The 21,120-nt window shown below is 38.2% G+C and overlaps 1 protein-coding gene across 1 annotated transcript; it reads left to right on the plus strand.

The window, feature by feature from the left end:
- The first annotated feature begins 19,974 nt into the window (after positions 1-19,974).
- LOC122801791 (noggin-like) lies at positions 19,975-20,808 on the plus strand. Its single transcript, XM_044071394.1, has one exon. It carries the CDS (start codon positions 19,993-19,995, stop codon positions 20,800-20,802), a length of 810 nt encoding a protein of 269 aa, XP_043927329.1. The 5' UTR covers positions 19,975-19,992; the 3' UTR covers positions 20,803-20,808.
- The last annotated feature ends 312 nt before the right edge of the window (positions 20,809-21,120 follow it).

The following is a 21,120-nucleotide window of genomic DNA, read 5'->3' on the forward strand; positions in this document are numbered from 1 at the left end:
ATAAACAACTCAAAAAATTTGATTTTGCAGGTGGCATTCCCCCACACCCCCAAACTTATATATACCAACTCTATCGTCACTCAACATTGGACAAAAAAGCAAACTCTACTGTCAGTGAAAGTAATTTTTTCAAACAGAACTTGCTCTTTTTGCATGTGATAAAATTTCGTTTGATGACACAATGTGTTCCCATGTAAATAACTCACCCCAAAAAGCATTAAATCAGTTGGACAACAAAATAAGAAAACTGCTCCATCCCTAACAAATTATATATAAAAATAGTGCATGGCAGGACTATATATCCCTTGGTCTAAGTGAATTATAGGCTACATAGAAATTGACTATATGTAAAGGTCTACAGTCATGTGACTGTCTAGCTATTTCTGGACATCAGCAAATCCAGAAGTAGACAGAAATCAGGTGAGAACAGAAAGTGCCAAAAAGCAAATGAAAGTATATCAAGAACATGATCAGAGGAAAATAAAGAAAGCTAGGAAATCCACAGTTATAGTTGAACATTCAGAGAATTCTTCAAATGACCTCCATGTTGATCAAGATATGACCAATGGATGGCAAAGGAGATGTGAATTAACAACAAAATGAAAGGTTAACAATGACAGCTCATGTAAGTGGACTACGGGCCTGTTGGTTTACAAAGTCTATAGAAAAACAAGGATATACTGACAAATGTGGGTTCTTCAATATACAAGTAGAAACAGTTGCATTTTGCTGTTTGCAATATACTCGTGGTTGAGGGTTTGTATACTGAAATGCACATCAATGTATCAAGACTATTGCACTGGAAATTGTGTAAACACTACAATATGTGAGTAGCTGAGAAGCATTGGAAATACAAACCTCTACAAAGAATTACTGAAAATGAAGGCAATCTGATTGCATGGTATCATCCAATATCAATAGCTAAGAAAGTTGAAGCAAGAAAACTAGATATACTAGTCAAAGAAAAAAAGGACAAAAGTAACATTAATAATAGAAATAGCTACCCTAGCAATTGTAGTGTTGTATTGAAAGACACAAAGACATAAAATACCAGGATATATATGTTGAAACAAGAGCAATATGGAATAAAGACACCCAAATAGTTCCAAAAGTAGTAGTAGGAGGGGCTAATGAAAAAAGAATTTTCAAACATACTTAAATATGCTACAAATACACATCAATTCTGCATGTATTATGGATATTGAAAAGAGCACTCCTGACAAACATCAAACAGTAAAGCAATACTAATTTCATGAACTTTAAGTGTACTCTGCCTTATGAATGTGATCCATTCCTGCCACAGTACTAGAAACTCTAAATATTTGGAGAAATTAAAAACACAGGAAAAAATTGTTGTGACTACATAAAGGTGATTTATTAGAAATATAAACCATGGAAATTAAATTGTATTTAAAAAGCAAAAAGAAGAGTTTTTTGGAGTGAAACTGGAAGTTAGCTGTATAAATCTAAGGTTGTTTATGGCTGGAAAGAAGCTTAAAGGGTTTCAAGGCTGTATTTAAATTAATCTAAAGGTGTGAAGGCTTTGAGACATGGCTATGAAAAGTTTGCTGGAATACTATTCTGCTACAAGGAAAGAGTTCAAACAGTACTTTTAATCTCTGGAAGAAATTAGGTATGTGTACAGTCTGATGTTTAAAGTAGTAAAGTAGCAATGCCTAATCAGTAAAGAAAAAATCATGACAAATAAATATGGGTCAAGAACTTGTGGTGTATTGTATTGGACTGGAATTTCAGTGAATACTGAACAAAAGGGCTGAGAGTTTTCACAGAGCAATGCATATCATACCAATAATCCGAAAGGAGAAATGGTTCCTTATTCAGTAGCAGAAGGCCATGGAATGAAGATGAAACAGTATTACTTCACTTTTGTGACTGTGGTGTGTATGCAATTTATGTAGTTTATTATTTAGTTTCCAGAGATTCCAGCTATGTGGAAGAGAGCTGGACTGTGGCCAAGCTGACATAAACCATATAGCAGGTCAGCCACTGGATGAGAACAACAGGAAGAAGAGAGTTAGTGGTTGAGTCAGCTTGTACATCCAGAGGGAGAATGTGGGATTCTGCTAGAAATTAGGACATTACCTGATGGCGACCGTGTAATATTTCCCTAATGGTGGCAGGCTATTGCTCACTTAGTAGTTGGGGCATGACTGACTTGGATTCATGATAAGTGATGCTTATGATGCCATGCGTACTCTTCTCCATTTAGACGTTCCCCTTGCATACACACAAATCCCTTTTCCTGGCCATTTATATGATGATTGCCCCTTCTAATTGGCTCTTACCTTTCTTAAAGGGAGAATGGCAATCTCAACTATGCAAGTTATCTCTCCTTGGAGATGAAGGGTTCATCTGCATCTATGTTTATGGCAGGAGTTTATCTTACCCCACTCAGATGAAAGAGGGAGAAGAGAATGAATGTGTTAATGGGGACAAGACAGTGTCAGGGGTAGAAGGTAGGGGATCAAAAAAAGTTTCCAGAGATCATGAATTCAACAGGCTTCACCAATAATGGTAAGAGATTCCTGAAGCTAACTTTTCCAAATACAACATTCATAGTGCTGTAATAATGGATGATATTCCATAGTATGCAAGTATATAGAATTCAATATATTTTAAAACCAGTAAGAATGTTCAGCATTTACTGCGGTGGTGGTGCTGTGATAGCGTTGTTGCCTCATAGCAAAACGTTGTCCCGTTAGATTCTCAGCTAGAGCGTCTTCTGTGTGGAGACATACGTGAATGGGGCATGCCTTCGTTGAAGGTTGTGCATCAGGGCTGGTAACCCGGTATGTAAAAATCCACTACCAATCATTAGCAGACCAGAGTTCTGCTGTGGCGAGCCCTAACCGAGAAAAGCGGAAAAACACAAACAAACAAACAAGAATGTTCAGCATTTGACCACAAGTCTGAACAATCCAAAACTGATTTATCAAGCTAAGAGGACAATTTCAAGCTGTGAGAAACTTCATGTACCTAGTTCATAGCATGAACAGTACCTTTCATGATGTACACTCAGCCTTGCTGATACATAAGAATACAGTCTACCACACTGTATAATATTGGCACATGTGCCTTATTTATGAGAAGAGAGTTGGTAACATCATCTAAGATAATATTTTAGTCCTGTTTATACATATCCATATTATCAGTTTATAGCTAGCCATACATTTTAAGATAGCATCTTATTCTCTCAGCAATATTTACTTTTTAAAAATAATAATTTTCTTTCTACCAACTGTACAAACTTTCTTATGGGTCATTAATTAAAGACTAGAGTGCCTACCTATGTTTCCTTCCTGTGAGCTAAAATCCTAATCTCTTGTAAAGTAAGATTAAAAGAAAACCAGTCTTGGAAAAACAGCAAAAGCATTAGTATGATCAAAGAAAAAGATGCCTGACTTCATTAAAAGAAGGCTATAGTTCCACAGAAACAAGCAGGAAGAAATGTTTGGGAAGCAAGGTGAATAATCTAGATCTTTTGTGGCTGATAATGAGGAAAGAGAGTTGCTGTGCAGAAGTCTGACACAGCTCCTCAAAACATAGAGCCTGAGTCAAATACAGAGATTATGTCTCAGATGCCTCATGCTTAGATATAGTTCAAAACATGCCTAATGTGTCCCAAGAGATACTTTTAGGGGCAGCTGTGAATAACCAATGAAACATTTACCTGAGTTTAGAACTTCCTGATAAACTGTATGAAGAAGACTTATCTGAAGTCATGCCTGTCTCATCTGTTTATGAAATTATTGATGGGGCTGTAGATATCACAGGGGTCATGACCTCAGTGTCTCCTGGGGTGAAAGTCAATTCACACTACTTCCTAAAAGACTGCCACACTTGGATTTATGTAATTTTTAAATCAAGCTCTACCCACTGAAACCTAAACTGCAGAAACAAAGAGATGAAATCACACAGTGTAAAATGATACAAGATGAAAAATCTATCTATTGACAAATACACTAAAATGTAAAATTTGTTACTGCACAAATACTAAAAATATTTTTAACAAAATAGCAGAATGAATGTTTATATAGTGGTAGCTCCCGTGCACTTCTTTAGTGTGGACTTTCCACCCAATATCTCCCCTGTCTATATATATTAACTTTGTATTCACACAGGCATATGGAAGATGACAAATCCACAAGCTACGTTATTTCACAATAATAAAGTTTGTATTTGAAATGAGCATTAATATTGCACTTTGATTTACTGGTGCTTCAGCCAAACCTGCATTCATTGAAACTGCACTACTCTCACTGACTTCTTCTACAAAATGACTATTTCTCTAATAACACAACCCTAGTACACCTATCCAGTTACTGGCTTTGCAGTTGTTTTAAATTTTTTCTGACTCTCTTCTTCTTGTTTGCCCTTAAGTGAGACCACAGTTTCTGAAAGTCTGCCTTGTTTGTTTCATATTTTCAAACTTTTTAAAATTTCCGTTATTAATTTTATATGATACCAAACCTGTATGTTTCATTCTTTGGAAACCAGGAGAGAAATTGTCACGAAACTAGTTTCAACTGTAACTAGAATGTTGGTCCACTTAAATAATTTACCCACAATATGTAAACACATTTGCAAGAACCAAGCCCCATGACATGTAGCTTATTTGTAGCTTGCTATCCTACCCTCTAAGCTATCCTCAAGCATAAAAACAACAGTCACAAAAAGCTGATAGACTGAGGAACAGTTACATCAACAAAGTGACAGAATTATAATAATAGATTAATATTGATGTACAATTATAACAACTTAAGACAGTGTTGAATTATATTACATAGACAGTGACTGACTCTGTTATATACATGTACTAAATTATTAGCATATTATGTCAAGCTGTGCACGAGTAAAATTAGTCACATATCTTCTGATTCTTTTTATATGATAAATGCAAATTTCATTATGAGTAACATATAGGATTAGCATTATGAATTCATATTGGACAATATGACAAGCAGTGCAATAGACAGAGCTTGGATTTATCCAAGGGATGTACACAGACAAGCTAAGATTCTATTGTATGTTTTATCTTGAAAGCTTGCAGTTTATATATATCCCTAATAATATTCATCTCTAATAATCTTTATGAAAATTTAAGTTAAAAGAAGCAGAAACTAAGCAAATACTTGTTTTAGCCCATTCAAGGATTCTGAATCTATTTCTGTAAGCAAAAGGTGTAAAGCAGAGGAACCAGTCCTGGAATAAATGCCAGCCTAACACAGATTCTACACATGCACTCTCATCAAAACATGGCATGCATGCCTACAGACGGTTTATGCAGTAGTCAATTCTCCTAAATTCATACATTTACAATATGGAAATAAAAAAAAGTACCCAGTAAAAACCTACCTGAAGTCAAAGAGGACATTCATACTACAAACACAATACTTCAACTGGAAAGCAAACTGAAGAATCAAGAGTTGCAATGCTGTTCTAAAGAGCAAACAGTAATACTCAGCAAAAACTCTTTGTACAACAATAATTAACAATCCATTCATACCATTTATATCATTGTATCATCTGCAAATAAATTCAAAACTTGCACTATTTTTTAAACTTTCAGACAATGTCTCATCATATAAACCATAGAAGCAAGACACATTGGTATTTGTGATGCTTTCATGCAGCTAAATGTAAGCTCTGATTTGACCACCCTCATTTTGAGTATTCATAGACAGATATATGAAAACTCTGTCTAACTGCATAATTAACAATATAACCAATGTTCAGTATCTTTCATCTTGTAGAGGTTACTTACATGTACTAGTGGCAATTTTTACAGCACCATCTATGTTTTCAGCTAATGCCATACAATAATTTATGAGTCACTTGGCTTTGACTGTATTGATGTAAATAATACAATGACTGAAAAGTAAAACATCTTCAGGTAATGCACCGTGTATGGACAGTGGCAGTGTCCACATACCATTTCCCATGATGCCCCTCAGTAACAGTTAAGTCTGACTTTTATGCAAATATTAAATAATCAGTACCATCACCTCTGCACTGCATCCTGTATAAGCAGTTACAGTGGTATTGTGTTTTAACATCATGCTTGCTCACAAGTTTCCCATCATTAAGTGATATGTTGTTCCAGTAATGAAACCATCTTCAAACACTGTCATTGTGAATTAAGGAGCTGCAAAATGCTATGAAGCTGTTCCATTCACTTGTAGCCAACTACCATGCCACTTCCTTTTTAGCAATAGCCTAATAGGCAAGCTGCTAACCTTTGGTGGTTATTGTGATTCCTGTCTTCCCGGTTCTGCTCTTCTGTCATCAATTTCCTCACAATATATATGCTCTGTTTAATGAAAACTTTTACTCAGCTTCCCTATATTTTGTGTTTGTGTTCTTCCTGAGCAACTGATACAATGGGATCACTGTATCCTTGTACAGTTACACCTTCTATGTCTGCTTGTCCCTCGTGTCATGATCCAAACCTAGCTATTCCTTGGCCTAACGCACAGACATACACACACACACACACACACACACACACACACACACACACACACACACACACACACGTGTGTGTGTACATCCATGATGCACATACATACCTACATACATATACACATACATAACATGCATTTGTATGCATTTTGATATGTGCTTAGGGGCTTAATTTACCAGACAGTTCTACAACCTCCAGTCATCTAGATTTCTCATTTACAGCTTCCACATAAATCTATAACGTCATTAGTAAAACAATTATTATTTTTCCTAACAGATGACTGGTCACTTTATGTCATAATTTCACTAAAAGGTAGTATTAGCTAACCAGCTAAAATATTAAAGATAAAAAACGTGTATTAATATATAGAAAATCATATGTATTTATTTGATTTATCTTTTATTTATTTATTTTGTTTACTGGGATAGTCTGACTGGGTTAAAGAACCCATTTTCAGAGGAAGCCTGGGGATAAAAGCTCCACATACAGAAATACATAACAGTACAGAGAAATGACAGCTTGTTACATAAAATACAATATACAACATTAGTAACAAGTACAAAAAGAGAAGTATTAGAATCTAACAATAAACCTACAGGATAGATAAGGTACTTAGAAATGCTATGCTGATTAAATTTATAGTACATATTACAGAGAGTTTTATACTTGATAAGGTTTTAGCTGCACTAGCCAAAAGTATACATGTACAAAGCTAAGAATCAGTGAGGAAGTTTCTAAGGAGTCATTTGAACTGCTTACAGTTAATAGTTGTTCTAATGTTTAATGGAAGAGTGCTCCAATTTTTTGCTACCTGGTGGGAGTATACGGAGTCACCAGCAGTTTTTGTGGATTTGGTTACCTGTAGTAAGCATGAATTATTTGATCAAAGGGAACGGCTGGTTGAATAGGTTTGGAGAATGTTTTGTAGTGCAGGTGTTTTCTCAGCCTGATACATTATATTGTGAGACATGGTTAGCTGATTGTACAAAAGAAGTTGTGGGAGTTCTAGTCAGGACAATTTTTTTAATATGTCACAGTGATGTATATGATTTTGGGAGTTAGAAGCAAATTTGGCTATTTTATTGTGACATTGTTCTAGCTTCTTTAGATCTGTTTGTTTGATGTTAATATGGATTAGAGAAGCATACAGCAGTGTTCATTAAAGGTGGGTTCTGGCAATAGCTATCCCTGAGGTGTTAGTTAGAAATCTTTTGTTTCTGTATAAAGTGCCCATTTTTTGTGAACTTTATTAATAGTTTGTGAGACATGAAAGTCGAATCTTAGGTTGTTGTTGAGGGTGATGCAGTTTGGTTTGTGTGTCAGGAGTGATTATAGTGCTATTACTGGCAGTGATGAAGAAAGTGGTAGTGGGGGAGGCTCTGGAGGGATGGAAGACCATGCATTTGTTTTTTTTTTTTTGGGGGGTTGAGTATGAGCTGTGATTCTGATAACCAAGATTCTATTTCAGAGAAGGACTTTTGTGCGATTTGCTGGAGTTGTTGAAGTGTTGTAACATGGCATATAAGGGTATAGTCGCCTGCACACTGAATGATAGTTATTAGTTGGACTGGTAGTGTTAAGATCATTAGTGAAAATGCTAAATAGAAGTGGGACAAGAATTGAGCCTTATGGTACTCCTAGTGTGACTGGGAGAAGGCTGGAGAGGTTATGTTGCCATATTACTACTTGTTGACATTCTTTTAGGTAACTTTGGAACCACATGACAGCAGAAGGATATAGGTTCTGGTTAGAGATAACATTTAACAGTTTCTGGTGTGAGACAGTATCAAAGGCTTTGGACATGTCTAGGAAGACTGCAGAGACTAATTTACCCTCATTATGGAGTTTATTGATGCCACTGTAAAACTAAGGAGCACGGTAGTGGTACTGTGGTGGGGTCTGAAACCATGTTGGGAGCTGGCAGAAAGGTTATTGGAGATGAGGTGGTGAAGGAGTTGGGCATGAATACATCTTTCAAGGATTTTAGATAGAGGGGGTAAAATGGCAATAGGTCTGTAGTTAGTGAGCTCTGTTGAGCTGCCACCATTGTGTATAGGGATAATATAAGTGATTCTCCACAGTTTTGGGATGTATTACTCTGTGATAGATCTGTTGATTAGAATTGATACAGGGTATGATATGGCTTCTGCTGCTATTTTTAAGTATTCTGTAGGTAGGTAGTCTGCTGCAGTGGTGGTGAGTTTGAGTTTCTTTAGTAGTGTTTCAATAGTTTTTCTGGGTATAGGTTGAAAGGAGACTGATGTGCTACTTGGGTTAGAGGCGATGGGAGAGGTAGGTGAGTTGGGGCACTTGTTGTTAATTAGAGACAGTATACTTTCTGTGAAGAACTTTGTAAATTCTTCTGCAATGGTACCAGAGGGATTTGGAATATTGAGGGGAGGAGTTGTTAGTTGGCCTGAGTGAAGCATAGATTTAACTGTGCTCCAGACTTTTTAGAGTTATATTGGTACTTTAGCTGTAAGTTATTGTAGTAGTTATTCTTGTCAAGTTGTTGGAATGTGAGTTGATGATTATGGGTTTTACAGGAATACTCTAAGTGCCACATCTTATCTCTTTCCTTTAGGAGGGTCCTTGTGTCTTTGAAGAGCCATGGTGTATAGTTAGATTTACATCAAATTGTTCTTGGGGTGTTAACCTGTTAAGAATGTTGAGAAAGGTATTATTGAAATATGCTAGTGCTGTATCAAAAGGTATGTATTTCAGGATGGTCTAATTACAGTTTTTAAGGGTCAGTATAAAGTCTTGGGAGCTAAAGTTTTTCTTAGTATGTATTTGGTAAAGTGTGTTCTGTTTGATGAGATTAGAATGCTGCCTTAGTAGCTAGGTAAGCATATGGTCCCTAACACTGTCAGGCAGACAGCTGCAGTTTTGGCAGAGGTGATTTTTATTGGTTAGCATCCAATCTAGTGTAGCTTGTTGTTTGATTTTTTTATCTATCCTGGTGAGTCCCTGGATAAGTTGGGTGAACCCAAACAGGTTAATGAAGTTTTTAGGAGTGTGTGAATTACAGGAGGACCAGTCTGCATTAAAGTCACCCATAAGGACAGTTTTGTGACTTATGGTGTTGGATATGGTTATTAGGATATGCTTAATAATGGAAATATTATTGCCAGGAGGGATGTAGATGACTATAATAGTAATGAATTTATGTCAGTTAAGTAGGAGCTTGGTTGATAAGATATCCATACTGCCTAGGTTGGGTATGTTAAGATTGACTGGTTCTAGTGAGAGGTTGCTTTTGTATATTATGGGCACACCACCACCTTTTTTTCTTTCTTGTCTGGTCTAAACAGGCTTTATCCAGTTGGGGTTAGTTCACTGTCAGATATATGTGGCTTAAGCCAAGTGTCAGTGAAGGAAGCTATGTCAAGAGAGTAGTGTGATAATGTAGCATGTAGTACTTGGACTTTGCTTGTCATGCTTCTAAGGTTTAAGTTAAAGAGTAATATGTTTGAGCCTTTATGGGATAGATTGAGTTGGTTCTGTGCTTGTTGTAATTAACAGCCTAGAAGTGACAGTAGCTAGAGTATGTAGTCATTTGTTTATATATTTATGTTATTTGAAGAGAGATAGTTTGGAGTTTGGTGTTAGGTAGGTTGCTTTATAGGTGGATAGATTGTTTTTTGCAATATTTGTGATAAATGGTGAGATTGGAAAGTAGATGTATTTGGACAGTGTTGATTGAGTAGAAGTAGCTTTGTGGTTTGTGAGGGGGGATTGGGTTACTATGGTAGGATTTTTGATGGGCAGTTATAGATAATATGGTGAGGATGCTAGTGCATATTAAAGGAGCTGTCATGGTTAAATAATATTTGGAATGACCAGGATTATATCTGAATTTGCAGGGAGAGGTAGGATTTATATTGGAATACCCTTTTGTGAGAGGTGTATAACTTGAGTTACAATTGTGACTGAGTAGTAATACTAGGTGAGGTTAGAAATATGTGTAGTAGTGAGTGTAGGGTATGCTAAATGATGTTGTTATATTTAGTTAATTATTGATTGGTTGATTAATTGATTGCATTTGATTACCAAAAAGTCTGACTAGGCAATGAGACCCTTTTCAGTAGGTGTTCAGAGGGAAAAGTTCCAGCCTGGCATAAAACAGTAGAAATCCACATGCATAATATACATACAGTATACAAAGATGGAAGACATCTGTGTGAAGACAAAAGGAGCACAATATAATCAGCCTTTACATTGTACACGGTTGCATTTGCACTGTAATATACACTATAGAGTTTCATTCTCATTACACTATACCATTAGAAGTGATGGGTATGTGTACAAACTTCACTGTTAAATTCGATGTTAGAAAGAAGTACAGTATATAATAGACAACAGTTATGTGCAATATACAGGGTTGCATTCATGTTGCTACATTGTTATTACATTGCAGAATTAACAGTGTTGGATATCCGTATGCAGACTTCACTTTCAGATTCGAAATCATCTGTGTGAAGAATATTCTTTAATAATGCAGCAAAAGATGTTGATAATTGTAATAAAATATTGGAGTCAGCAAGAATTAGTTAAGAAGTGTTTTGGTTTCACCTTGAGAAAGGGAAAGAGTGGGCAACAGATTTTAGTCGATAGGAAGTTTGAGAGATTTTAGCTGTAGTAATGAAGTGTTTATTTATTTGTTATTTATTTTATTTTATTTAACTGTAAAGTGTAAGGTAGGTTTTAGCCTGGAGAAGTGAGAAAAGAGTCTGCTAGCTGTTTTTTTTTTTTTGTTAGTTGTAACTTAAATAATTGTAAATTGTCTATTTGTATGAGAGGGACAGGGATGGAGTTCTACTTTTTGAAGATGCAGTTGAAGTACTGAAATTTGTTAAATAGCTGGTAAAGTTCAAAGTTCTAGTCCTTGCACCTGTTTTCAGAACTCCAGCATGTATCATAAAATCATCTAGCCAGAAGTACATATGAGAATGGTGCTGTAAAATCCAGACAATGTGAAATAACACAAATGGTGCCAACTACTTGAAAAGTACCAGAGCAAAATAGAATCTTACATCACTATCTGTTGCTTTTCTCAATTCAGCTTAAGCCATGGAATGTGCTGAAAGGGTCCTAGTCAGAAATCTCTGTTTAGCCAGTTGCTGGAACACCAGAGTAATTACAATTGTAGTGTTCAAACAGAAAAGACTATTGTGTCACCAGCAGTCATGAGCCCTGCTGGATAACCTCAATTTGCAATCTGCCCTCCAGTTGTCTTTTTCTTCTACAGCTTTCTGTTAAGGGGCACCCCTCTGTATCTTGAAATTTATGTTAATATATTACATTGGGAGGGCTATACATGGTATGGTCATCATAAAAATTAAATAAATTAAATTACAGCATATACCAGGATTTATGAATAATTAGCGCATTGCATATAGCAAACTAGCATACATAGCAGCAAAATACAGGGTGTGGGAAATTCAGATATGTAGACAGCATGACCCTATAAAGCCTAGTATAGCATCTTATGTAGCATATGCTAATGAGTGAAAATGGCATGGAAATAAGGATTGCCTTGCAAATGGCCTACATGGTATATGCAAATGACAAAACCAAAAATAGTACATCAATTCAGAAATTTATAAAAGAAGCATATTGTGTTCTATGCCAAAAAGTAGGGTAAATGTAAGAGAAGTGACATTTGGAATAGTAACAATAGTTCGGCAGCATGTATTAATGAGGGCCAGGGGAACCAGTGCCCACAATGTTGCACATTACAGCCATATGCAGCAATAAAGGAAACACTATGGCACCTGACATACACCCAGCTGCATGGTCAGTAGATTATGATCTATAGGACCTTGTTGAACTGTGGCACCCAAAAGCATAATTTAGGATGATGTGTGTTGTATCCATTCCTATGGATAACAATGTATGCAAAGTTTAACTAACATAGATACAGGAACCTTTCAGCAACTTACTGGGGACACATCAGGGATATGATAGGCATCAGCCTCAAAAATCCTGAACCATTTTGACAGCATTATCCTGAGGCATGTTGAGGAGTACATTTTGTTCCCCAGGACTGCAGAGGATAAAACCATCACCATGCCGGTATTTTATTTTCCTTAGGTCTAGGAACCATTGATTGTATACACATTGTCTGGTCTACAATTCATCAGCAGGAAAATATTCCATTCTTTTTTATTTATAATGCATTTGTGCAACACCCTGGCAGTTCCCATGATTCTCACATCTAACACATGTCCTGCATACACCAAAGATTCTTTTGAGGACATTTCCCACAGGCTGATTTAGCTGGCATGTCCACACACACTGGGTAAATAGACAGGGCTGTACATAGAAATAGCATGCAAGCATGGAGGAGGTCATATATAACATTTTCTTTACTGTATGTTGTATTTGATGCTGAATATGTCTTGCAGCCCAGACTGATACCCTCCCAGGCTATATAGGAAATTACCTATAGTGTAACCCATGCTAAAACACATAGTACAGTGGGGCATATGTTCTGTCTACTTAAGGGATACTTCAGTTGCCTGAGACATCAAGAAAGGCTCTGCAACACAGTCCTGAAATCTGCAGCAAGACTTTTGCTATGTATGTGGTGTTACACAAGATGGCATTGCACAAACAGCTGGACCAGGAAGGTAAATATGTTGGCCATACCTTTCATACTAATTTTACCAGCAATATAAGCACAGGGTGGAGACTCGTTTGGAATATGTAGAAACTGGACTACAGTCAAGGCAGAGGTAAGTGAAATGCATTGCAGTTTTGACAAGGATGTTGCTTCTGGCACATAACTATACATCATGATAGAGAGAACATGGAATAAAATCATACATGTATTATCACACCCAGGCAAGGCAAAGCAGTGTATATATTGGCCATGCTGTGCATCAAACATAACTATACCTGCAAAGGTTAGTGAGTGGACAGGGCAAAGTTATCATCATTGCACACATTTTAGTTGGTACACAGTGAGAAGTGACTACAACACTATGAGATTGGGTAGGATCATGAAAAGTGAACATGGCAGTTAAGTGCTTTAGGAGACATTATCACAACCTTCTGTGGTGGGGGCCAGCCACCAAGACATGACTGTTGGTGGTACCCAAAGTATCAGCTTGTACTATCTGGGTCTGGTGTGGCCTGTGACTGGGAAGGAGTAGATTTATGAGAACATGAGCATTAACCCCATATGATTGTACAGTGGGCTGATTCAGATACGTGGTTTTGCCCTTGAAAAAGGCTATTTGTTGAGGTAGCAGTCTTTGTGCCCACAGGTGATATGGAAAGGGGTAGAACTACATAAACATGCATGTGCAGCCTGAAAAGGCATCCCTGGTACTGAGCCAAAGGATTGATATCAGCCATGACCTAGATGATACCTAAAACTAGGAGTGACAGGCTATGTGCATACAGGTAACAGCGTGACTGTCTCTCCAACACTCTCGGGGGGTCCAACCTGAGAAATTCTGTGTCTGAAATCCCCACATTCTGACCCTTCCCCAGACATGGAAGGTACAGCCTCTGGAGACAGATTGGAGAGCAGTTGCAATGTGTATCATGAAGTCACCAGTGGACGCAGCATTTGCCACATGACATCAGCATTGTCTGCCCCTTGCACTTATATTTCATGTCACCACACAGCTTTTGCATCATGTCATCAGGCAGTTGTTGCATCATGTCACTAGGCAATTGTTGCATCATGTCACTGGGCAAGTGTTCCATCATATCACTAGACAGTTGTTCCATCCTGTCACTAGGCAGTTGTTGTCACTGGGCAGTAGTTGAATCATGTCACTGGGCAGTTGCATGTTGTTCTGGAATCCACTGAGCACATTCACCATCTCTAAAGTACTATATTTAGCAGACAGTTTATGCTACCATCACTGACTTGCATATCCTTGGTTAATGACAGGTGTTTCAGCAATATCATGAATGATCCAGAGGTCACAGCAGCCCTACCCTCCATGTCTATCCTCTAAAACAGGTATGCACTTGTGACAATAGAAGGTGCTGCCAGCCATGCCAGGAAAAGTAGGCAAGTGGATGTGTAATATATGCCAGCACAGCTACTGGAATTTTGTAAAGAATTATTCTTTTGTATATCAAACTGATTTGTACAATGCTTCTTTTGAAAAATGCATTTGTAAAGCTGCTTGTGTTAAAATGTATCAACAGTGTGCCCTGCTGGAAAGAAAAGAAATGCACATGCATTAATGTAACTGAATTAAATGTATATGTTTTAGCAGAGGATACTGGAAGAGAAGAGGTTAACATCAAACATAAAAATAGCAAAGAAATTAAATATTGGTCCTTGGCCATAAATATGTTATATGGCAGTTTTGAATGAAGCCAGAGATGCAATGTCTGTAAGAAGTATGGTTTATTCACTCCTGTAGGAAGAAAGGAAGTGCTTTATGGTTTTATGACTTCCAGGAGCTGCAGCAGATCTGAACAAAGTTGTATCTGTGTGTATGGTAACAAACAGGTGCTAAAACCTTGGCAGCCTGTAGTGTTAGTGAGTGTGAGAAACAGAGTCAGGTGACCAGATGTGATGTCATTGTGTAATAAACTCTTAAATAATATTTAGATATTATACTGAGAAAACTCTCAGTCAGACTGAGCAGTCTTGTCTTGGAACCTGACAAAGGAGGAGGACCACTCACCCACTTCATCTTGCCTTGCACTCGTAATTGAATAGGGATGAATACTCTTTAGATTAGTCAGGAAAATATAGTGAGAATAGTTAAGTATTGTTTTTCTGTAACTGTATGAATCTTTCCAGCTGTGTTATTTTTAATAGTTCATGTGACTGAAACTCTGGTGTTTACTGTAAATACATATTTAATATTTACATGTTCTTTTTTATTTATTATTAAATATATTTAAACATTTCATTGTGGCTGGTCCTTCCAGAAAAATATTTACATTTTGAGAGTATTTGCACATATTTATTTGGTGACACATCTGGTCACTCCTGAAAAACTTGCTGTTTGATCAACATTACTATTTGTATTAATGTCAACTTCACCTAGCATAATTTGATACCCTTTTAGGAGCCTTATAGCAAATGACTGGAGGCAGTGAATCTAACGTATAGTCCTGGCAAAGTTGGTAGAGCAGGTAATCTGCCTGCAACATGCATTGTATATATGAACTTTTGTATATGAGATTTTGTTTTGTATATGAAATGTTTTTGTTTTTGTTTTCATGGAGCTTATTTCCCCAGGCCTCTACTAAAAATGGACATGTATCCAGTTAGACTAGCCCAGTCAACAAATGTAAAATAAAATAAAAATAAAATAAATAATCTGTGCCAGCCTTTCCCAGCTGTCCATGTGTGTGAAAATTAAATCTCAAAGAGTGTGTGAGTCAGCTACTTGGAGCTGGTGCACAAAGCACTGGTTTCACACAGAGGGTGCTTAACACAGCTGTGCCAGTGGACAGCCTTATTGGGGACATGGCAAGAGACAGATATAGAAAAATCCAGACCCCAGGCTGACTGTGTCCCCTGTGTACTCTCAAGGGAAATTGTGTTTGATACAGAGAGGTCTGCATCTGGAAATATTGAGTGTAACCATTTGTATTCCAAATGAACATCCCTCTCTAGTGTCAGCGGTGAGGATTCAGGCTCCTTGATTACTGGCCTATAGTGGAGAAATCACAGCACATATAAGAGTTTTATGCATTTTAAGCACTGTGTGTGATAGAAAAACAGTTGCTACAATAAGAGACTCTCAGTTAGATGGTGTCCTTCATGCTTGGTGTGGCTGTGTACTCAGTTGTATGGCTACAATAGCCTTTCTTATGGTCTATGTGAGTGACCCTCCCTAAAGTGTTGCAGAAAGTGCAGCTGTTTCATCATTTTGTGCAAATAGCATTGCTCAAGAGGCCCATGTCATGTGTATGTGTGTGGAGGACTTGCAGTAGCACTTTGATCACCTGGGCTGTTTACATTTCCAGTCATTGTTTCTCTCAATTTGCCATGCAGGGACACATTCACCTGTGAGCAAAACATCAGTCAGAATGTGTGTGTGTGTGTGTGTGTGTGTGTGTGTGTGTGTGTGTGTGTGTGTGTGTGTGTGTGTGTGTGTGTGTGTGTGTGTGTGTGTGTGTGTACGGATTCACTTCATAACACTGAAAGCTCAAAACACTGAAACCAAAACACTGAAACTCAAAACACTGAAGACACATATCATACATATACTGAGTTTAAACAACATAAATCATAGCACTTTCCACCAAGTGTAATATATACAGGCTAACATGGGAGGACTATGGCTGACCACGTTTGCAGATGACTGCAAACTGGGTGCCATAATCGACTCTCTGGCTGACACAAGCATCCTCCAAAAGGGTCTCACAGAGACGGATAACTGGTGCCAGAGCTATGGCCTAAAGCTAAACACCAAAAAATGCATAGTCATCCACTTTGTGAAAAACAAAGTGCCCACAAATTACCACATAGGTGATAATCCATTAAGTACGGAAGAAGTAATTAGGGATTTGGGGGCCCAAGTAGATAGTAATCTCTCCTTTGACAACCACGTTGCCAAAGTGGTTAGAAAGACCTTCTATATAGCCCACCTTATCATGAAAGGTTTCACATCTAGATCAAGAGAGGTCATTGTGCCCCTCTACTCATCACTCATCAGGCCCATAATTGAATACAATGCCCCATTTTGGATGTACCTTACCTGACACCTGCAGCAACTGGAAAGACCCCAAAAGTACCTCACCAAAAGGATCAAGGGACTCAAACAGATGCCCTATGCAGTTCAGCTAAAGAAACTCCAGCTCTACTCAGTTGCTTACCTCCTACTCAGAGGCGATCTGTGCCTGACGTATAAAGCCATGTCCAACCCGGAATTAATGGACATAATCCACCTCAGGAAATCCAAATCCCTTAGAGCTACATGCTCCAGGGACTTAAACCTCAGCACAGAAATAAATAGGACATGCTGGAAGGACAGATTCATATCCCAGAGGCTCCCCTCACTCTGGAACAAAATCCCAGTCCAAGTTAGGTTGAGCCCCTCACTGACCCTCTTCAAAAGAAATCTTGACGAATGGATGGGAAATCGTAAGTTTACCCCTGGGATCTCTTCTGTGTCCCTGCCAGACAGAGGCACAGTAAACAAACCTTAAAAGGGCTTTCTTCTGTGACCTACTATTCAAAGGCACAGTCTACTAATCTAAAAGGGTGGCGAAAGCCAAAGACACTCTGGCTAGGCTTATAAATGCCCGAGGGCAGATAGCCTAGTATCAACCTATGAACCTATGAACCTATATCAACACCAAGATTGCACTTCACTACACTAAGTGCAATCTTGGAGTTGATATATTTCAGTAGCAGGGGGTGTGGTGGGGACGCTAGGCTAGGAAAGTGCTATGATTTATGTTGTTTAAACTCAGTATATGTATGACGTGTTTTCAGTGTTTGGAGTTTCAGTTGTTTTGAGTTTTCAGTGTTTTGAAGTTTCAGTGTTTTGGTCTTCTATATTATAAAGTTTTCTCATTTTCAGTATTTTGAGTTTTTAGTGAAGCCATGTGAACACATTTATGTGTTTTATGTTATGAGATGACCATAATGACCCTTTATGTACCTTCCATGTGCCATAATTAATGCAATCCGCTGCTCCCCCCACACACGCACAACTCCTATACTTGGCCAAAGGCTGTCATCCTCTCCTTTATGCATCTGTTTACTATTTACAGTTCGCGCTATCCACAGGCTTCTTTCCATTACATACTGTAGCCATACCTCAACAAGTAGTTCTGAAACATCATACCCTTCATATCGTGTCTTTTACAATGTTTCCATTATACATGGTTGTTCTATCCCAAAACTACTGACAGATGGTGTAGTTCCATCCGAGCAATCTGAGATACTAGTTAAATGTACATCACATCCGTCTCAGTGTGACTGGCATCTGTCACAGGGTGTTTTTCTCCTGCTGATTATTAAATAGAGCTTTCTTTTTTCTGTAAAGCTGCAAGTCTGCTTGCTCTGTTGAAATTCCACTATTCCACGATTCTACAGGATTTAACAGGGTTGTGCAAAATAGCACCACTGCGTTATATCACCCTAACAATGGCTAGTTATCACAGCAGTTTCTGAAACCCTACCATAGCACATTATACTACCTATGTAAACTGGTGCAGCCATGCATGTCACTGTGACCATGAGGCATGTGACTGGTATGTTCGAGGCATGCATATGCTGTTAGCACGATGATGTGGTGATCTAGCTATTTCTAGTGCCACTCTCCAACACTACATCGCAGGACACATAATCTAAAATGTGTACCTATGTGCATGAAGTTATCATTTTGCTCTTTGAGTGGACCTAAGTGAGTGCCATGGTTACTTTAGGCACTATAGTATGCTGAGCTCCAACATGGTTTGCCAAGGAGAGTAATATTTAACATGAGAAAATATCAATATGCCCACCATGATACTGGGATAGGTATGGCACCTTGGTACAGCCACAGCGGTAAGACAGCAGAATGAGACATACACCCATGTGAAGAAGTGAGGTTTACTTGCATGATCAAGTATTCTGAACTTGACAGCAGAGAATGTAAAATAACCACATGGTACTGTGCTGTTTTTGGAAAATGTCAGCAGTCTATCACACCAAAGGCAAATGTCACTCTAAGTGAACATAAATCAGTGGAAATGTGACTTGGAAAGTTAGTTAAATTTGGTAATCTGCAGAAAATGTTTCTGAATGTACAAGTGTGCATTATTATGTTATTTTGCAGCTGGATACATGACCCTCACCAAGCCTTTAATTTGTAGGTTTAAACAGGCAAACTGTAACCTTCCCACGCAGAGATATTAGCTCAGATACCAATGCTTTGGCTTCAGCAGTATTAGCTGTCTGTAATGTTCGTTAATTATATGGCAAGCAGGTCATCCTGCTATTCTACAAATGTTATCACTGTATGTTTGCAACTTTCACAAAAGGGCAACATTAATAAATGCAATGATGGAAGTGGAAACAAGAACTCTAATAATGAGCTCATTGGCCTGAGAGACCTATTACTTCACTGAATTTGTATAATGTGGACATTGTTTTCTCTCACCTGCATGCAGAGATCATAGTAACTATTTGTTTAGAGCATGAAGGGGTTTCAGAGCACTGACATTGCACACATATAAACGCACACCTATACACATTAACATGCACGTAAGAAAAGGTCAGTTACTTTCAATGTAAGGCAAAATCTGTAGCAAGCTTACCAACAAAAGTAAGCAAAAACGGTTTCTTGTTTTCAAGAAGTGTTTCAAACTATCTGTACTCTGGTTTCTCTCTACTCATTTCAAGCTGTGTCTGATAAATAAGCCGCAGCCATGTCTTACAGACTCAACAAGCTCAGAGGACACAGCACTCCAGTCACTCACTCAAGGCTTTACTGATAAGTACACCATTTAAACAAAGTTGGTGTTTGGCTGCAAAACAAAGCAATTAAGAGGGGGGTAAATACTGCCCTTTTTCCACAGCAATGGCTGAAAGACACAAGTGTTCATTGTTGCTGCTGTGTGCCTGTATTGTCCTCAGCTTCACAACAATTCATTCTGAGCTTATAAACATGGCAGAGCAACAGGCAGCTAATGCTGGGGCGAATCACCCTAAGGATAAAATGGAAGCAAAACCAATGAAGCCAGAGTCTTCAGTAGTCGAATATTCACTGAGGATGAAAAGCTCTTCCAATACCCAGCCCTACAGTCTTTCTCTGCGACAGGAGGATTACCATTACTTCCCAAAGCCGAAGCATCTCAATCCAGTTGTCCTTCTGCGGCTACTGGGTCCATCATTTGATCCTTTCTGGATGTCTGTGGAGATTCCAAATGAAAGCAACATGACATATGAGGACTTGACTTCAGCCAGCACAGACTTGGCTAATGGATTATTACGATATCAGAGAAAACTAATGGAAGAAACTCAGGCCCTGGACTTTGGTACCATCTTTCAGGATGTGGTACCTACTAATTCCACAAAGACTGCCATAGACCATTTAAAAAAGTGGCTTGTGAACAAGGCCTCATGCAGACTGACATCATCATGGGCAGACCTGGGCTCTGTGTTCTGGCCACGGTGGGTCCGACATACAGAATGTGAGACTTCATCTGCTACCTGTTCCTGGCCCCCAGGAATGAGCTGTGGGGTTGCTCAAATAACTCAAATAAAACTGCTTGCCTGGCATTGCTGGACAGCTATTAACAGTGCCAATATGGAAAGGACAATGAAACAGTGTACTTGGAGACAAGTACCTTATCCTGTTGTCACAGCTTGTAAATGCTCTTGTAGGTAACTGCCATTTTTAGTGGATGCATATTTGTGTGTGTTTTGTGTGTGTGTGTGTGTGTGTGTGTGTGTGTGTGTGTGTGTGTGTGTGTGTGTGTGTGTGTGTGTGTGTGTGTGTGTGTGTGTGTGTGTGTTGTTTGCATGTGTGTGTGCTGTCTAGATATATGTCAATATATTCCCATTGAACCATTAACTGCTCATACCACTAACTTTGATAATGTGAAATTATGACGTTAAGTGTCAAATGTTCTCTGTACTTATTACACTGGTGCCTGACATAAAAGACTTGTTTTCATTTCCCAGGCATTTTTTCTTTCCTTTCAAG

Source organism: Protopterus annectens, chromosome 1.part0, assembly GCF_019279795.1.
Source record: "Protopterus annectens isolate FY-2018-M chromosome 1.part0, PAN1.0, whole genome shotgun sequence".
Lineage (NCBI taxonomy): Eukaryota > Metazoa > Chordata > Ceratodontiformes > Protopteridae > Protopterus > Protopterus annectens.

Bases quoted from the DNA above. Each gene is read 5' to 3' on its own strand.
- LOC122801791 (XM_044071394.1), top strand. From the start codon at position 19,993: ATGGCTGAAAGACACAAGTGTTCATTGTTGCTGCTGTGTGCCTGTATT.